Genomic DNA, 16408 nt, shown 5'->3' with positions numbered 1-16408 from the left:
TATACGATAGAATTGAAAGGAACCTTCAAAATTAACTGATCTTTGGAATAATTTATTTAATAATAATAATAATAATAATAATAATAATAATAATAATAATAATAATAATAATAATAATAATAATAATAATAATAATAATAAAGAAAAAGTTAAAATTATAATGATTATATAAAAAACTGTTATACTAAAAATTTAAAATGAAACAGTAAATTATAACAATACCTGATTGTTACATATTAAAAATTTAAAATTATAAAATATAATATGTAATAATATAGGAACAAAGTTTGACGCATTTTTTGTGCGCTTCGTGAATTCGGTTTGATTTGGGGATAGGTTTGGTGTTGGCGAGGAGTGACTGGGTTTTGCAAGATGTAAGGAGGTGCTATACACGAGTTTAAGAAGTTTGAGTTTTCTCAGGGACGTTGGTGAGCTCGGCGAGGGTGTTTGGTGACTGTATATTTTCTTCCTGTCATCGACTGTACTGATGGTTTATTAAGTGAGAATGGAGTGAGCCAAGTGAGGATAACTGTAAAATTGGATCTTGCTTTAATGACCGAGATCAACTTCAGTTTTCATCTAATATCAGGAATATCATAATCAAAGGTACATTATTTCAGTTAATGTTCGTTAAAGCTGGTTATTTTGATTTTTTAAATATTAACAATGCTTTTTACTTCGAACTTTATAATGAGTGAAACAAAACAATTTTAATAATGAAAACAATGAATGTACAAACAAAACATACATTTAACACCCTTACCAATATTGGAAGTAATTGCAAGGATTTCCCGTGTTCAATATGTAACAAATATTTTCTCAATTCCAGAGGGTTAACCATACATAACAGCAAATGCCACAATAATACTAATAAAGATAAGAAAGTAACCGATGCTTGTGCGAGTCGTTATGCAGTTAATCAATTTCCTAGTACACAAGAGTTGAACACAAATAACAATAATATGGATGGAAACGCATTAATTTCTAAATATAATAATACTTTAGTAAGATTAAAATCGTCAATAACCATGCTTCGAAGAGTCCCGCGAGGAGCAAGACATGCTATGGCAGATGCGCTATATGAAGTTCTTCAACAGATACTGATATCTAATAATCTTGAATCTTGGATGAATCTTTTATTCTTCCCCTACATAACACTTTGTATGCCTCCATCTTCTGTGAAAGTTACTAATCTTACTACATGGGTAAAACAGAGAATCCAACTATGGTCAAATAGTTGTTGTGACGATATAACAAATCTAACAAGTTTGAAGAAGAACACATACAAACGCAACAAAACTGCTAACAAATCACCTAATGACATCTTAATCAAGCACATAGAGAATAAACTTCCAGATGGAGACATACATGGAGCTGTTCGACTTCTTACTTCCGAAGATACTTTAGCCTCAACAGATGCCACCACAATGAAAGTCCTAAAAGAGAAACATCCTGAACATCCTTCTGGATTTATGCAATCTGACACAACAGATTTTAATATTAATATTAATAGAGTCACATCCAACGAATTCTTAAAAGCGCTTAAATCCTTCCCTTCAGGTTCTGCAGGAGGTATAGATAGTATGCGCCCTTCAATTCTTAAAGATTTAATACTTTACAATACACAAGATTCCAAAGATCGCCTAATTAAGATCACATGTGAATTCCTATCTAAGATTATATCAGGGGATGTGCCGAAAGAATTAAGACCAATATTCTTTGGAGCATCGCTAATAGCACTGACAAAGAAAAGTGGAGGTATTAGACCTATTGCAATAGGGAATATGTGGAGAAGACTTTCATCCAAAATAATTTGTGGGAAAATTAAACAAGCTCTAGTTCAATTTCTCTCTCCACACCAACTTGGAGTAGGCATTTGATATGGAGCCGAAGCAGCAGCACATGCGGCTCGTATATATTATTTTTATTCTCACCAGAAACCTAAAGCTTTCTTAAAAATTTATTTCAGGAATGCTTTTAATGAGATAGACAGGAACGTAATGTTATCAGTCGTAAAAGAAAATTTCCCTTCGATCTATCCCTACGTACACCAAAGTTATGCTCAGTCCAGCAATTTATATTATGGTAAACACATCATTTTTTTCACAAAGAGGAGTACAGCAAGGAGATCCTTTAGGCCCAGCATTATTCGCAATAACTTTACAATCCATAGTCAATAACATACACACAGATTTGAATGTTTGGTACTTAGATGATGGAACCATAGCTGGAGATCCGGATACCGTATTAAATACATTAAAAGTGATCTATACACAGAGAATTACAGTTGGTCTACACCTTAAGTTTTCGAAATGTGAAGTTAGCTTTCTTGGAACAACGAAAGAGCATATGCACATACTCCTCACATCATACAATGAGGTAGCTAGGCATTCAATTAATGTCTCCTTCAAACGCATATCTCCTAGGAACGGCCCTCTCAACAGAATCAAGAAAAATCTTATTAACTGAGAAGATAACCAAACTGGAGATGTATTTTGCACGTCTGTCATTAATCTCAGCACATTCTGCCTTTTATTTATTAAGAACATCATTTACTACTCCAAGATTACTATATTTTCTGAGAAGTTCACCTTCATGGAAGGAAGATTTATTAGAACGCTTCGATAACACCGTAAAATCTGATTTAGAATCTATCCTAAATTGCTTCCTTGAGGATAACACACGGCTTCAGGCTTCTCTGCCAGTTGGTTTTGGTGGATTAGGCATCCGACGAGCCATAGATTTGGCTATTCCCGTCTTCTTGGCATTATTCTATGGTTCCCGATGTCTAATAGAATCACTTCTCCAACAGGACATAAGCTTCCACATGGATTCTGAAGTAAAAGATTGCTCTTCCACTTGGTCACTGCTAGTTGGATCTGAATTACCTGAATTTAGTACCAGAGCAAAGCAATCCACATGGGAAGAACCTATCTTTAAATCACACTTCTCCTTTTTGCTACGGTCTTCAGACAGCCTAGAAGACAAGGGTAGAATAATTGCTGCATCATCCATAGGAGGAGGAGCTTGGCTTAAAGCTTTACCTTCGTCCCCTCTAGGCCTTCATCTCAGTAATGAGAGTTTTCGAATAGCTGTTGCGTTACGGTTGGGAGTAAATATATGAGAACCTCATAAATGTCAGTCATGTAAGAATCCAGTAGATAAAAGAGGACTGCATGGACTGTCTTGCATAAAAAGTACAGGTAGATATTCCCGACACTCGAATGTCAATGACATTATAATGACAGCACTCATTTCAGCACCCTCATTTCAGCCCTCATTACCGGCAATAAGGGAGCCAAATGGATGTAGTAGAACTGATGGTAAAAGACCAGATGGGATGACCTTAATACCTTGGAAGAGAGGCATATCGTTGATTTGGGATTTTACATGCACAGATACTTTCGCCCCTTCCAACCTTCCTTTCTCCTCACTCCAAGCGGGCAATGTAGCCAGTCAAAGGAAACAAAAAAAAGAAAATACAGTAACCTAACAGAGAAATACCAATTTGTGCCCATTGCCATTGAATCCAGTGGATCCTGGGGCAAAGAAGGCCTCAGCTTTATAAGGGAAGTAGGTAAACGCATCACTCAATTATCTGGTGATGATAGAGCAAGCACCTTCCTAATTCAGAGAATAAGTATGGTAGTGCAAAGAGGTAATGTAACCTCTATATTAAGAACCATACCACCAGGTAAAGAGCTAGAGGAGATTTTTCTTCTTTAAAACACCTTTCTTTGTTATCTGATTTTCTGATGCTTGAAGAAGAAAAAATTGATTTGTATATAAAGTTATCTCTACTATGTGATTTGTTTTAGGATTGTTCTGTTTATGTACATGTTATTTATTCTTGTAATAGTTAAAATTTAATTTTTATCACTTGTTTGACCAGTAGTTGCAAGAAATAATCATATCATTATGTTATGATTTTTTCAGTAATAGATTATATTTTCGCAGGCTTATTGATGGAACACAAAATTGTATTTTTATTTACAGAAATTATAAAATGAAACAATTAAAATTATACAACAGTTAACGTCTGATGAAGATAACATTAAGTTACTGAAACTGTTACGACTTATTTTAATAAATAAGTATATACTCTGGTCAGAAAAGTATTAATTACTTAAGTAATAGTTCCAGAGTCAATATGGATGAAGTTCAAGATTTGCTTTTTTTTGCTGGACACCTACATGCATTCTAGGACAGAATACTCTATTTATAACAATCTCCTGTCCTTATTATATATATATATATATATATATATATATATATATATATATATATATATATATATATATATATATATATATATCTTTCTATAGACATATAAAATTTTAGATATAACATATCTAGCGAAAGATATGTATTAGTAAGTTCTTGAAAAGGTTTGTTTATCATTGTTTAAAGTTGTTGGTAAAATGGAACAGAGTTGAATTCATATTCAAACTAGCGGAGATTATAGATAATAAAGGACATTAGTTATTTGAACATTGTAACTAATTATTTTTTATAGAAGAAACAGTTCCAGGAGGTGAGAGAAAATGTTGTGTATATCTAATGAAAGGAAATATGAATTGTAAATATGTTTGGTTATTGTTAGGTCTACAATTCAGTATATCTAAACTTTTTATTGATCAGCCTATTGAAATTCAGTAAGGACATAAATCGATCTTCCATTATTCGGAGTAGTTTTCCAGTTTTGTTTTAAACAAGTTCCGCATAATTACGGAATTATATACCTAGGTATATATCAATTAAAACCAGATTCAGTTACGTACAGGCCAGTGCATTACAAATATGAGAGTATCCAGCATTAAAAATAAATATTTCGGCTGGACGAAAGCAGTACATTTTTCGAACATCGAGATGAGTAATTCGGTTAACTCGAGATGAATATAATATGGAACTTTTTCTGGTTATGATTGGCTAGTCGATGCATCTTGCTAATTACTTTTCGTGTTTTATCTTAATTCATAACCCTTATATTTTTATTCTGTAAATTCGTCACTTGTTTTCAGTCAGTTCTCCAATTTTTCAAAAATTCCTTTCATGACGTACCGTAGTTGTCATCGTGAGTCGTAGCCGTAGTCGTCCAATTACATAATGTACACGTGTTAACTATCTTTTCCAATAAGCCATGAGAAAAAATGGCTCCGACTGAGGTATACGGATATGGAAAGTAAATAGCAATTCAGAAAAATGTTACCTTTCATAATTGTGTTCATGTAAATGAAAATTTATATTCTTAGTAACCTTTGAATAATAAATGGACCCATTTTCATAGTTTTTAGAGCTGAACTTGAAATTGGTCAAGATTTCATAAACGTAATTTTCAGTGAATTAACATTGTGAGATCATTAGCCAGCAGCTTCAATTGAGGTGTAAGAAACTGCAGTCAAGGAAACCAGAAATAACAGAGGAAACCATAAATAACTGACCACACATCATCAAATTTAAAGCTGTCGTTCGGCCATATCTCATCGTGAGTTGTAACGACAGGAATTCTAGTTTAATGGCAAAGAAAACTCACCACAGGAATATTGCTTTTGAACGTCGACTTTACCGAAATAGTAAGTTTGATATACAGTAACTTGAACGGTTTGGAAGAAAGTCAAGTATTTCACGCCACTTGTGTTCCGAATGAACTTCATTGGAACAGATGTTAAAAAAGTCTACGACAAAACTAGTCTTGCTATGCCTAGCAAATGTCAGGAAGCTATGCTGAAGGTGTTATTTGATACTTATAAATTCTTCACAATGTGAACTGAAAAAAAGTGCAGTTTTTAACTTCTCGTATTTTCGAACAGTCGTAGGTGTTTATTTTCTAAAGACTATACTATACTAAAATAGACGACGGAAGATAAATATAAGATCATCCTTACAGTGATACGTTCCGTCATATTTATTAGAATTGAACGTTTTACAAACCAAAAATTATTTATCAGAACTTCCGTTATACTGTATTGTAAAGTAAACCTTCAAGTTTAAATATTTCACACCAAATCCAGCGTAAAATACCTACATCGACACGTGCTTCAACTTATGTAATTCGTTGTTTCCTGTTATCTAAATGATCAAAAGTAGAGGGACGAAAACTTTTATTTTATTTTATTTATTTTTACTAATTCTCTCGCGTGGTCTGAGATCGGGAATCTTTGGCAATTACTGTGCGAGAAAGTGATCATCTTTTGTCGCTCGTCAAATCCACTGCTGTGGATGTGTTTTGTCCCGATAATTTGCAATATCCCGATCGATACCCAAACCTTACCAAACAGTATTTTACAAAACTTATACAGCACAATGCCTGTGGATGTCACAGGTAATTTTTGGTTTGTAGTAAGTTGAATCTTGTTTCGTTTTGTAGTAGCTCTGTTTATTTAAGATTTTAATTTGAAATATGTTTGTAATATTGGCTTTTATTTGCATATTAACTATTATCTAAATTTCCAGTATCATGGATGTAATAGGAAGTAACGCATCACCACGAGATACTCAGGTTGTTATGCGATATGATTTCTTCGTGTTGTTAGGAAGGAAACCATGATAAAACAACCGAATGAGCGCTGTCAATATTCTATACTGTATTTTGAAAATATAGAGGGAAATAAAGTATTTATTGAAGTTGTAACAAAGTTGTTTTGTATCATTAAATTTATCATTCTACATGAAGTCATTGATGGCAAGAAATTTTACTGTACCAATTTTAAAAAAGTAACTATATTAAAGAAAATTCTCTTTTGAATATACGCGCGTAATCCTAAGTTTTTAGAGAAAAGGAACATTTTTGTAACTATTATGTCTGAAACAGATAATTAAAGCTTGAAACAGGCAATAAATTAACCCGAAATAGGGGCGTGGTATGGATTTATAATATCAGCTAGGTTTTTACTAGTGTTTTGTAAATTAAACAGTTAGCCAGACTGCTAGCGTTTTCACTACTTTGTTCTACCTTGAATATACTAAACACGCTGTGTCAGGGTTGTATCTAAACCTGGAAAATACTATCGTTTCATATAAAAAACTAGCAAAGGAGATGGAAGTAAACCCCTACGCGTTTACTTACTGGTTAATTAATTATAATAATAATAATAGTAATAATTCATATAAAAATCATCATGAGAAAAAAATTGAAAACAAGGCTGCGACTGTGATGTGTTAACTGCAACCCGCAATTCCGAAAATTAAACACTATTTCAACGAAAAGTTAATTCTTTACTTGTTTCAGGTATATAATAGCCCAACCTCTGTTGTTAGCACAAATTTGTCCTTGTGAAAGTGAAACGGTGACTTTCAATTGAATCGGTGAGTAGAAAAAGGAGAATATTCCAAAAAATAACGAAAACAAACTGAAATAGCCATTTTGTTCTCTATCCGTAAATACATAGAATGAACGTAAAAAGAGAATGTTACTATCATAATCCATTGTTAGATATTGTTTTGAAATTTTCGCTGAGTGGAAGAAAGAAAACATTCCTGGAAGATTCTACGCAACACCAATAATTCCCTGATCGGCCACTAGATGCTGCGCCAGTCATAGGTAGGCTTTCACATCAGTCGCGGAAGGTTGTGTACTGTGAAGTAGTCGTGTTAACACCGGAGTGCTATGTGTTATGAACATTGAAAAATAATATTCTAGTGCCTTGAAGTATTCTGTAAACTTGTGTCTCAACCAAGGGCGCCGATTTCTCTGTAAATTTGGGGGGCCCATTCAGATGCAGAAGGCATATACATGAGGATTTTAAGACAAATTGCATTCAAATTGTGCCAAATATTGTATATTCATAAATACAATGCGGGGGCCCACATGAGATTTGGGGAGCCCGGGCCCCCTCGGCCCTCCAGTATCTGCACCCTTGGTCTCAACAATGTCTTTGTCAGAGAACAATATGTATGAATCTAAGAGGAAAAAGGGTAAGCACAATAAACACCAGCATATCAAAGAAATTAGAAAACAAGCTAGACAATGCGGAGAAGAGTTTGTGACAAGTAAGAGACATTTAGTGGAAGCAAGATTAACAGATGATTATAACTGTCGCAAAAAAAATGTACGGAAAAGTTTACTGAAGGAAAACGATGTATAATAAATGTTCTTTTCTGCGGACGTCCTAAGAACGAACGTGGTACGTATCTTGTAGGCTTAATTGAACGGCATGCTGTTGTACGTCATCGTTGACAACTGAATCTAACCGTAATACTTCATCTTTTAAATATTTTTCAATGAAATATAATACTAGAGTAGAAGTGTGTCGCAAAGCGTATATGGCGCTTCATGCCATTAAATCTAACAAAGCTGTTGAACGTTTAACTAAGCTAGTAGAAACAAATGAGAAACCAGAGGATAAGAGAGGTAAACACATTAATCGGGGAAATACTTTAGATGCCTTAGTTTTGGATAAATTAGATGAGCTTATTGCCTCGTTTCCCACAAAGGTTTCACATTACACCTCTCAGCCCATTACTTATTTACAATCTGACTTAACAGTGAACACGATGCATGAACTGTTTGTAGAAAAATACACAAAGTTAAAACCAGTTGTTAAATATGAGTATTATTTACTTATTTTCGGGAAAATTATGGTTACCGATTTAGACGTCCACAAGTGAATGTGTGTCCCACATGTGAAGATATAAACACGAAAATAAAATCTATAATGCTTAATGATATAGCAAAAAGAGTTGCAGTAGCAGAATTATTTGTCCATAAAAGGCGGGCAAACAAATGTTACTGTAAATTCAAGGAAGTCAGTGACATCTGTAAAAGTAGAGATGACGTCATGGCCATAACATTAGACTATATGCAGAATCTTCCCCTATCGTTCATTTCTGTTCAGGAAATATTTTATTTACGGCAACTTTGGTCATGTTTTTAACATCCACGATATGGGAAGACAGAAATCAGTATTCTTTACATATACTGAAGGAGAGGCGAAGAAGGGCCCTAATGAAGTATCTTCATTCATTTACAGTTTCATTAATAACATCCCAAATGAAGTTACAGAACTGCATATATTTAGCAATGCTTATGGGTGCCAGAATCGGAACCACACCCTCAGCAGATTACTTTTGGGTCTAACCATGAATGATAGATATAAAGCGGTTAGTCATTATTTTCCAACCTGGGGCCACACCTTTCTGCCCTGTGATCGAAACTTTTTCAGTTATTAACAGGGCAATAAAAAGGTGTGATCGCGTTTATACACCAAAACAATATGAAGACATCATTAAAACAGCCAAAAAGACGTTTCCACAGTTTGAGGTAAGGAGTGTCAAAAATGATGATATGATTAACTTTAAGGATTAGTGGCCTTACTATTTCAAGAAGACTACAACAGACATTGAGAAAAAAGGTGAGAAGTTTTCTATTAGTCAATATAGACATATTGGGTACAATAGTGAAACTAATGGCTGTATAAAAACCTATCAGTACATTGATGGCATACAAAACATCACTTTTAAAATGAGCTAAACAGGAGCCAGCAATATGTTGTTTCCACAAGACCTTGTTTACAGGGCCAAAGTACCAGTGAATGCAAAGAAGCTGAGAGACATTGAAAAAGGTTAAGCATTACGTGCTGGAGGAGTATCAAGATTGTAGATATCACGCTGTTGCCAGTTTCTGAAGATGCTAGTAGTGGCATTGATGATGAGTAGATACAAAGGTATTTTGTTTAAACAAACTTTATTTTAAATGCATTTACTATACATTTTCTACTTTTCGTATTGCATCTAAACTGATGTTATAAATACCTTTTCAATGTTTTTTAGAAAATGTCACTAATATTGACTTGAAACTTGCAATTTAAATAAGTTCTGCACTAAATGTACCATGTATTAATGAGTTGACGGTTTTCAATCATGTGTTTAGAAATAATATTGGCTTTTCGGTATATTTTGTACACTTTTTTTTGGCACATTTATCTCTTGTGTAGAAAAACGAGAATATTCCGCAAATAATTTCCTGTGTAATCGGAAATATAAAATATTTAAATATTTTTTCTTTGTGGCAAATAAATGTCCTTAGCATACACTACAAGTTTATAATGCAAAATAATCACATCAGAGCAACAGATTTCTCAATAAATAGTTTTTTGTAGTTTTCCGAAAGCAAGATGTTGGGAAATGTTCTCCTTTTTCTACTCACCGATTCAATTAGTGTGAGGTTAAGATTAAACTTAGGATAGAGAAAACTATTAGAAAAAATAAAATACATCTGTCTATTTTGCAATAATTTATTGCAAAAGAAAAGGAAAAAAAAAACTTTGCTAGATCTCTCCTTAACAGACTTTTTAAATAAAAAATATTTCTCAATCATATCATGAACAGGGAATTACAGACACAATACATACACTTTAAACAAAACATTAACTTTTTTCTGCCGGAATTTTCTTTAAAACATATATAGATAATATCTCCTTTTTTCATAAAAATAATGCATCATAATTATGCTCTTTCGATATATATACTTTTGTAACATTTTTAGCTCATTCAACAAGGCAAGCAGAAGCGCAATTAATTATTTTGTTACAAATGTCTTAGACTTTTGTTTTTGTAATCGGAAAATAAGTAATCATTGGAAGAGAAAATAGAAGTCAAATACTCTGAAATAGAAAAAAAAAAAGTACCAATAGTTCATTCGTTCTTTTTTCACCGCAATATCAAAGTGCAACTTTGGTGTTCATGCGATCTTTTCTAGCAATAATAATTCTATTTCCTGTGTACAGGTAAGTATATGTATATAAAATTAGTTACAATATACAACATACTGGAAGAGGACACTGTACAGATATTTTTTTCTAAAAGATTAATGTATTTTCTTTATGTATATACATACATATATATATACATTTTCATACGCACTCACTCTCACGCAGTACAAATATACGCATATATTTTCATTTCTTTTATATTACTCAAAACTACTTTTGTAAACATATAATTATAAATATTTTATCTTCACAACGACACTTGGTTATAAATATTAATTTATGACACTCATTTGTCATTTGTTATAAATGAGTATGCAACAATTTCTATCTGAAAATAAACTGTATTGTATGTAATAAAATATTAGAACATGTTTTCAAGCAGCTAGTTTTTATCACATTGTTTTTTAAAGAAATTGAAGCATTATTTTGTTTTACAAAATATATACCTCAATCAGATATATCTTTTTATATATATAATTCACGAATATATTGAAATTCTAATGCGAATTATATAATAACAACGCAAATGTGTCGTTCGCAATATTTCGTAGCAATACATCGTATCAACGATAAGTATTCAAATAAGAACTTTGTTAACAGCCTTAAATTTCTTTTATAAGTATCTTCATTAGTCTCCTAGCGGTTTATCCATATCGGCGTCACTAATGTCCAAATCTTCGTCTCCGAACAATACTTGATCCAGGGCTGTAACCATAAATAGAAAATGAGTTATTTAATTTTTGCAAACATGATAAATACAAATTATACACATGTAGAAAGAAACACAGTGTTCGAAAACTAATGACGCATTATTATTATTAATAATAATAATAATAATGCTGGTGCAGAAATACTAGATTGACATTGATAATTTCGTTTTTACTTGAGAGTACAAGGAAAATTTTACTCGAAGTGATAGTAAGTAAAAATTGTTCAAGTAGCGTTAAATCCAAAACGCCACCGTTCCGTAAGATTTCACAATGAAGAAAAAATTTAGCAGATCAATGGAAATTCATAAGCTACTTCGGCAAATATATGAAGAAGAATGACAACATACTGCGTCTGTCTTTTTCAATTGGTTGATTTAACCTTTTAACGTTCCTTTTCAGCATTAAGACCATATAAATGTGGACATAGCTTAATGTGGAATCCGAATTATGTACGTTCCCACCGAGAATCGAACCTGGATCTCCCGCGTCGAAGGTAAGTATGTCAGCTATACAGGATATTCAGAAGCAACACTGAACAACTTGGAGAAATGAATCCTCACATGAAAACATAAAAAAGATCAACACTGGTAGACAGATGCGTCATTTCGGCGTTAAAATCCAGCGAAAATTAATCAGACGATTAAAAGGAGTCCTAATTAAAGAATGGAATATCAGATGAAGGCGGATAAAAGAAACCAGCAGTTTTTTATATATATATATATATATATATATATATATATATATATATATATATATATATATAAATACCTAGATTCCCACTTATGTCCAAAAGAGTATGCTATGTGTCAGTTTTCAGTCCTGACCTATGCTTCAAGGCTAATGTCACCATCTCTACTCTTTATCCACTGGGAACTTTAATAGAATTTAGGCTCGAAAAAGACACTGTGTTCTTTTACCCAATCTTAATCCTACATTTCATTCTCGAGTTGTGGTCCTTCATTTTATCGGTCCGACCAATTTTAGGCGGCTATAGCTCCGAAATTAAGCAATTGTACATCCATGTTGGTGTGAGGGATTCATTTCCCAAAGTTGTTTGGTCTTCTTTCCGAACCCCCTATACTGTCTAGCCAATGAAGGGGCTCTACATTCTCGGAATTTCAATTAAGTATTTTGCTAAAGAAATACTAAATAAAGTCACCTGGGAAGGAAAAGGAAGAAGAAAAAAAACTGACAGTAGCTTTCTATAATTTAAGTACATAAACAAGTATTGGTGACTTACATGTTTTCTAGATTTTGTAAATATAATACGAAAAGTTATCTCTGGAAACAAATTTCACACGTGATAGCGATGCCATAGTTTGAATGGTGGAAGTGAATCGACCCTCAGTTCTGAGAGCGATACATAGCTTGTATGCTGCATATAATCGCACTCATATGAAGTAAACTTTTGCCAAGAATAAAATCATTCTGGGCGAGGAACAGAGGTTGATTCATTTATATTGAGCTGAATTTGAATGTGTCATTTACCTAGGAAATGCTGTGTTTCCACCACCAGTTGTGTTCGATCTGCAGACACCTCCACTCTACCTCTACTGACCATCTTTACTGCACCGGAGTTTCCATGCAGGAGACTGCGTTGCACCTGAATCATGCGTATTTTATTCCACCTCTCTTTATAGGCTTTGCACAGATTCTCACCTTCCATAGGCCGAACCATATGCAATAGCGGCGGGGTCCTCTTCTCACTATGGGGGCGGTTTCTAGCTGCTCGGGTCGGTGTGGTGAGCCAAGAACTTTGTGCCACATATTTCCGTATAATACGATTCACAGTGGCACGACCTACACGAAAATTACTCACTTGACACATTTCTACGATGGGCAACGCTATGAACTTAGCGCCGGAAAGGGCCAAAATGAACCCCTTTCCAGAAACTGTTCAGTTCCGGCGGCATCAGACTACGCTCGACCACACTGCTCTACTGTGTGACTAACGAGATACTGTTGCTTGCCTCGTGGCAATCTCAAGGCGATAGGTTGCGCATGCGCGGTACAGCTGCGTATTGACTTCGGCTCAATATTAATGGATCAACCTCTGAATATCACTGCCCTTTTCGGTACAAAAACATTCATATATGAGGATTATGCAGCTATAAAAGACGCAATGATTTCGGAATATAACTATAATAGCAAGTTAATACATCGTGTTGAATAAAATCTAAAGCTCTGTCTATTATCAGACTAATGTCCTACGCCAAAGAAATTCAGGATCTCTCTGATACAGCTCCAAATCAAGTCTGCACCATCAAAATGACGCTGAAAATCATCCATCAACTTCGACACTCCAATTTTTGGTGAGTAAGGAGAGAAACGGAAATCCGTGGTGTTCCATAGGATGACATTTCTTTGAAATCAACCAATGGATTACAAAAGCATTTTTGTGTATTTCGTATGCTGGAAAGAGCGCTTGGGAACGAACAACAAAGGGCTGCGATGCACATAGCCTGTCCGATTCCTATGACCATATCTATTTGAATTTTCTTAAAAACACTACTTAAATTAATTTCCAAACATCGGGAATACCCTAGATAACTTCTGAATTGATGGTATTATATAATAACAAATAATATAAAGAAAACGTATTAACATTACCTACAAAACATTATATATTAAGTTGATGCGAATGAAGCATCAGCTTTGACGTCTGGTAGGAAACTGAACTCACCAATAGAACAAGGAATGGACTAAGATCATGCGTCCCGTAAACAGATGAGGTATTCAGACAGGAAGAAGTGAATTGTTGAACAGGGTCGTATGAAAGTGCACCACAAGAAAACACAATTGAGACTTTTCTTTACAAATTCAAACTGGGTCATTCTGTACAGACAGCCGCGAAAAACATTAACAGTGCATTTCGGCCAGGAATGGCGAATGAACGCACAATTCGCAGTTGGTTTGTCGAATTTCGCTCCGGTGATACAGCATTACAAAATGAGACACGTTTGTACTAACCAACATTATGTTCGGATAAGCGCCTCGGGAACACTGTGGAAGTAGACCCCTCGAACAAATGATCGTGCCCTTGCAGACCAGATAAGTTAGGCGTACACCAGAACACTGTCGTTCGATGGCTCCGTGCAGTCGGTAAAAGGAAAATGAACTCATGGAAACCACAGGAGTTGATACTGGGCAATACAAACAGACGTCTGGAGGCGTGCAGTTTGCTGGGTGTAAAGAATAACCGGGAAAGTTTATTGAGTCAGATTGTCACTTCAGATGAAAAATGGTTCTACTATGACACTTGTAAAAGGTCAGGACAATAGTTGGATTGTGAGCAACATCCTGGACGGTTTCCTAAACTATCTCTATGCTCACAGATGGTGTTGTTGCTGGCCGTATGGTGAAAGTAATCCGTTATGACTTTCTCACGCAAGGTGAAACCATGAATGCATTTCGTTACAGTGATGAACTCCATGAATTGCACCACAATTTTATCCGCAAGCATCCAGTAATGGTCAACAGAGAAAGTGTCCTCACGTTGCACGACAATAATGTTGCACAAAGGATGGTGCGAGCTCTCCACGTGTTGCATAGTGACATCCTTCTTCACGCACCATATTCCCCGATATATCTTCCAATGCCTACCACCTCTTTCGGATTTCGATCATTGCTGAGAGGGAAGACCTTCCCTAATGGTTGGACAGTACAATGTTCGATTGAGGACTTCTTCGCATCGCAGACTCCAGACTTCTCTCGCCATGAAACTCAACGGTTAGCTTAGCGATGGAAAAAGTCTGTGGTTCCAGACGGAGACTATTTTGATTAACTGGGTATTGTAGTTTCCTTCTTTTCTTTCAGAAATCACACACCTGAGGCAGACATTTCATTCGCAGTAAGTAATATTTTACTAGCTTTTGTTTTTGTAGGCGTCGGCACATTTAACTACCGATCAGTGAAATGCATTATTTACAAGTTTATGAACTTTCTGTGTTTAGTATCCAGACACACAACGTAATATATATCACGAATAACATATACTCCTAGTATTGAACTTTTCTAGAACATAATTCATGATACAATATACAGAATATTATCCTCAGTAACCGTGAAATATCACATAACACATCAATGGAAACTATAAATTCTTACAGATATTTGGAACGTACGTTGCAGGAGAAGGAATTTTAGTATATATATATATCAGCAAATTTGTTTTCATCCAGTAAAATTATATGTTCCTTCTTTATCTTAAAAAAGCAAAATCTCAATGCATATCACAATTACACAAAAATAAGAGATATAATTCTGTTAAATACTGAAGTGAAGAATGTCTATTTTGCAACCAATGCAACAATAGAAAACACTAATGTAAGAGCATAATAATAATACTCAAATTAACTTGGGACTGTGTTTTTATATATATATATATATATATATATATACTAACAACTCAAAAATATGAAAGCTTAGTATGTGGCCCCGTCTTGCGTAGTCTCTAACGCGTGCGAGCTGTCCCAGATTCGATTCCCGGTGGGGGCACTCGGTCCAAAAAGTGTAAAAAGCTTTTTCAGGCCAGCCATCCTGAATGAGGTTTTCCTTGGTTTTTTCTCATTTACACTAGGCACATGTCGGAATGATACCTAACTTATAGGTTCCAGGCCGCTTCCTTCCTTCTCCAATCCTTTCTTGCTTCCCTTTCCCCGGATAGTGTGCTCGCCGAGGGGCGCCATTCCCCATACGTGACGCGCTAAATGGCCATAGATGCCGAGAGCCCAGAAATCTAAATTCTAAATCCCCCTAAAGCTTAGTATCTTAGATAGGTGATGGTGCAAATGTAAGTTTTGTCGGATCATCACAAAGTTTCTGGTTCTGCTGGGAAAGTTTGCATAGGACATTCGCACTGAGATGCCACAAACATTAGGGAAGCAGTGTCCTTCCTACTGCACCATCAAAACCACGATAGCCCGTTTCAAGATTGGCCATTTCACCGCTGAAGAAGAGCCCCGCACTGGGGTGCCGTTCCAACCTCGA

At 34.8% G+C, this 16408-nt stretch overlaps 2 protein-coding genes across 15 annotated transcripts in view; one reads left to right on the top strand and one right to left on the bottom strand.

Annotated features, from left to right (window-relative positions):
* Positions 1-6635, top strand: part of LOC145660522 (putative methyltransferase DDB_G0268948) — a 61585-nt gene extending 54950 nt beyond the window's left edge. For 6 of the 8 annotated variants that reach the window (XR_014126821.1, XM_081725700.1, XM_081725699.1 and 3 more), the window contains one exon: positions 6454-6635. Coding sequence is in view for 5 of the 8 variants with exons in the window: in XM_081725700.1 (XP_081581826.1) it covers positions 6454-6547 (94 nt within the window). In the remaining 3 variants the exon portion in view is untranslated. Of the gene's footprint in view, positions 1-420; positions 607-6453 lie in introns of all 8 variants that reach the window. The other 2 variants (XR_014126820.1, XR_014126822.1) reach the window with 1 other exon arrangement.
* Positions 6636-10216: 3581 nt separating this feature from the next.
* LOC145660518 (uncharacterized) overlaps positions 10217-16408 on the bottom strand; it is a 443921-nt gene continuing 437729 nt past the window's right edge. For all 7 annotated transcript variants that reach the window (XM_081725684.1, XM_081725686.1, XM_081725687.1 and 4 more), the window contains one exon: positions 10217-11414. In XM_081725684.1, the coding sequence (XP_081581810.1) occupies positions 11338-11414 (77 nt within the window). In that variant the 3' untranslated portion in view covers positions 10217-11337. The remainder of the gene's footprint in view (positions 11415-16408) is intronic.

The sequence above is a fragment of the Thermobia domestica genome, chromosome 9 (genome assembly GCF_964235325.1).
Source record: "Thermobia domestica chromosome 9, izTheDome1.hap1.1, whole genome shotgun sequence".
Lineage (NCBI taxonomy): Eukaryota > Metazoa > Arthropoda > Insecta > Zygentoma > Lepismatidae > Thermobia > Thermobia domestica.
The sequence above is the reverse complement of the archived record's forward strand: the minus strand, read 5'-3'. Positions and strand labels throughout refer to the sequence as shown.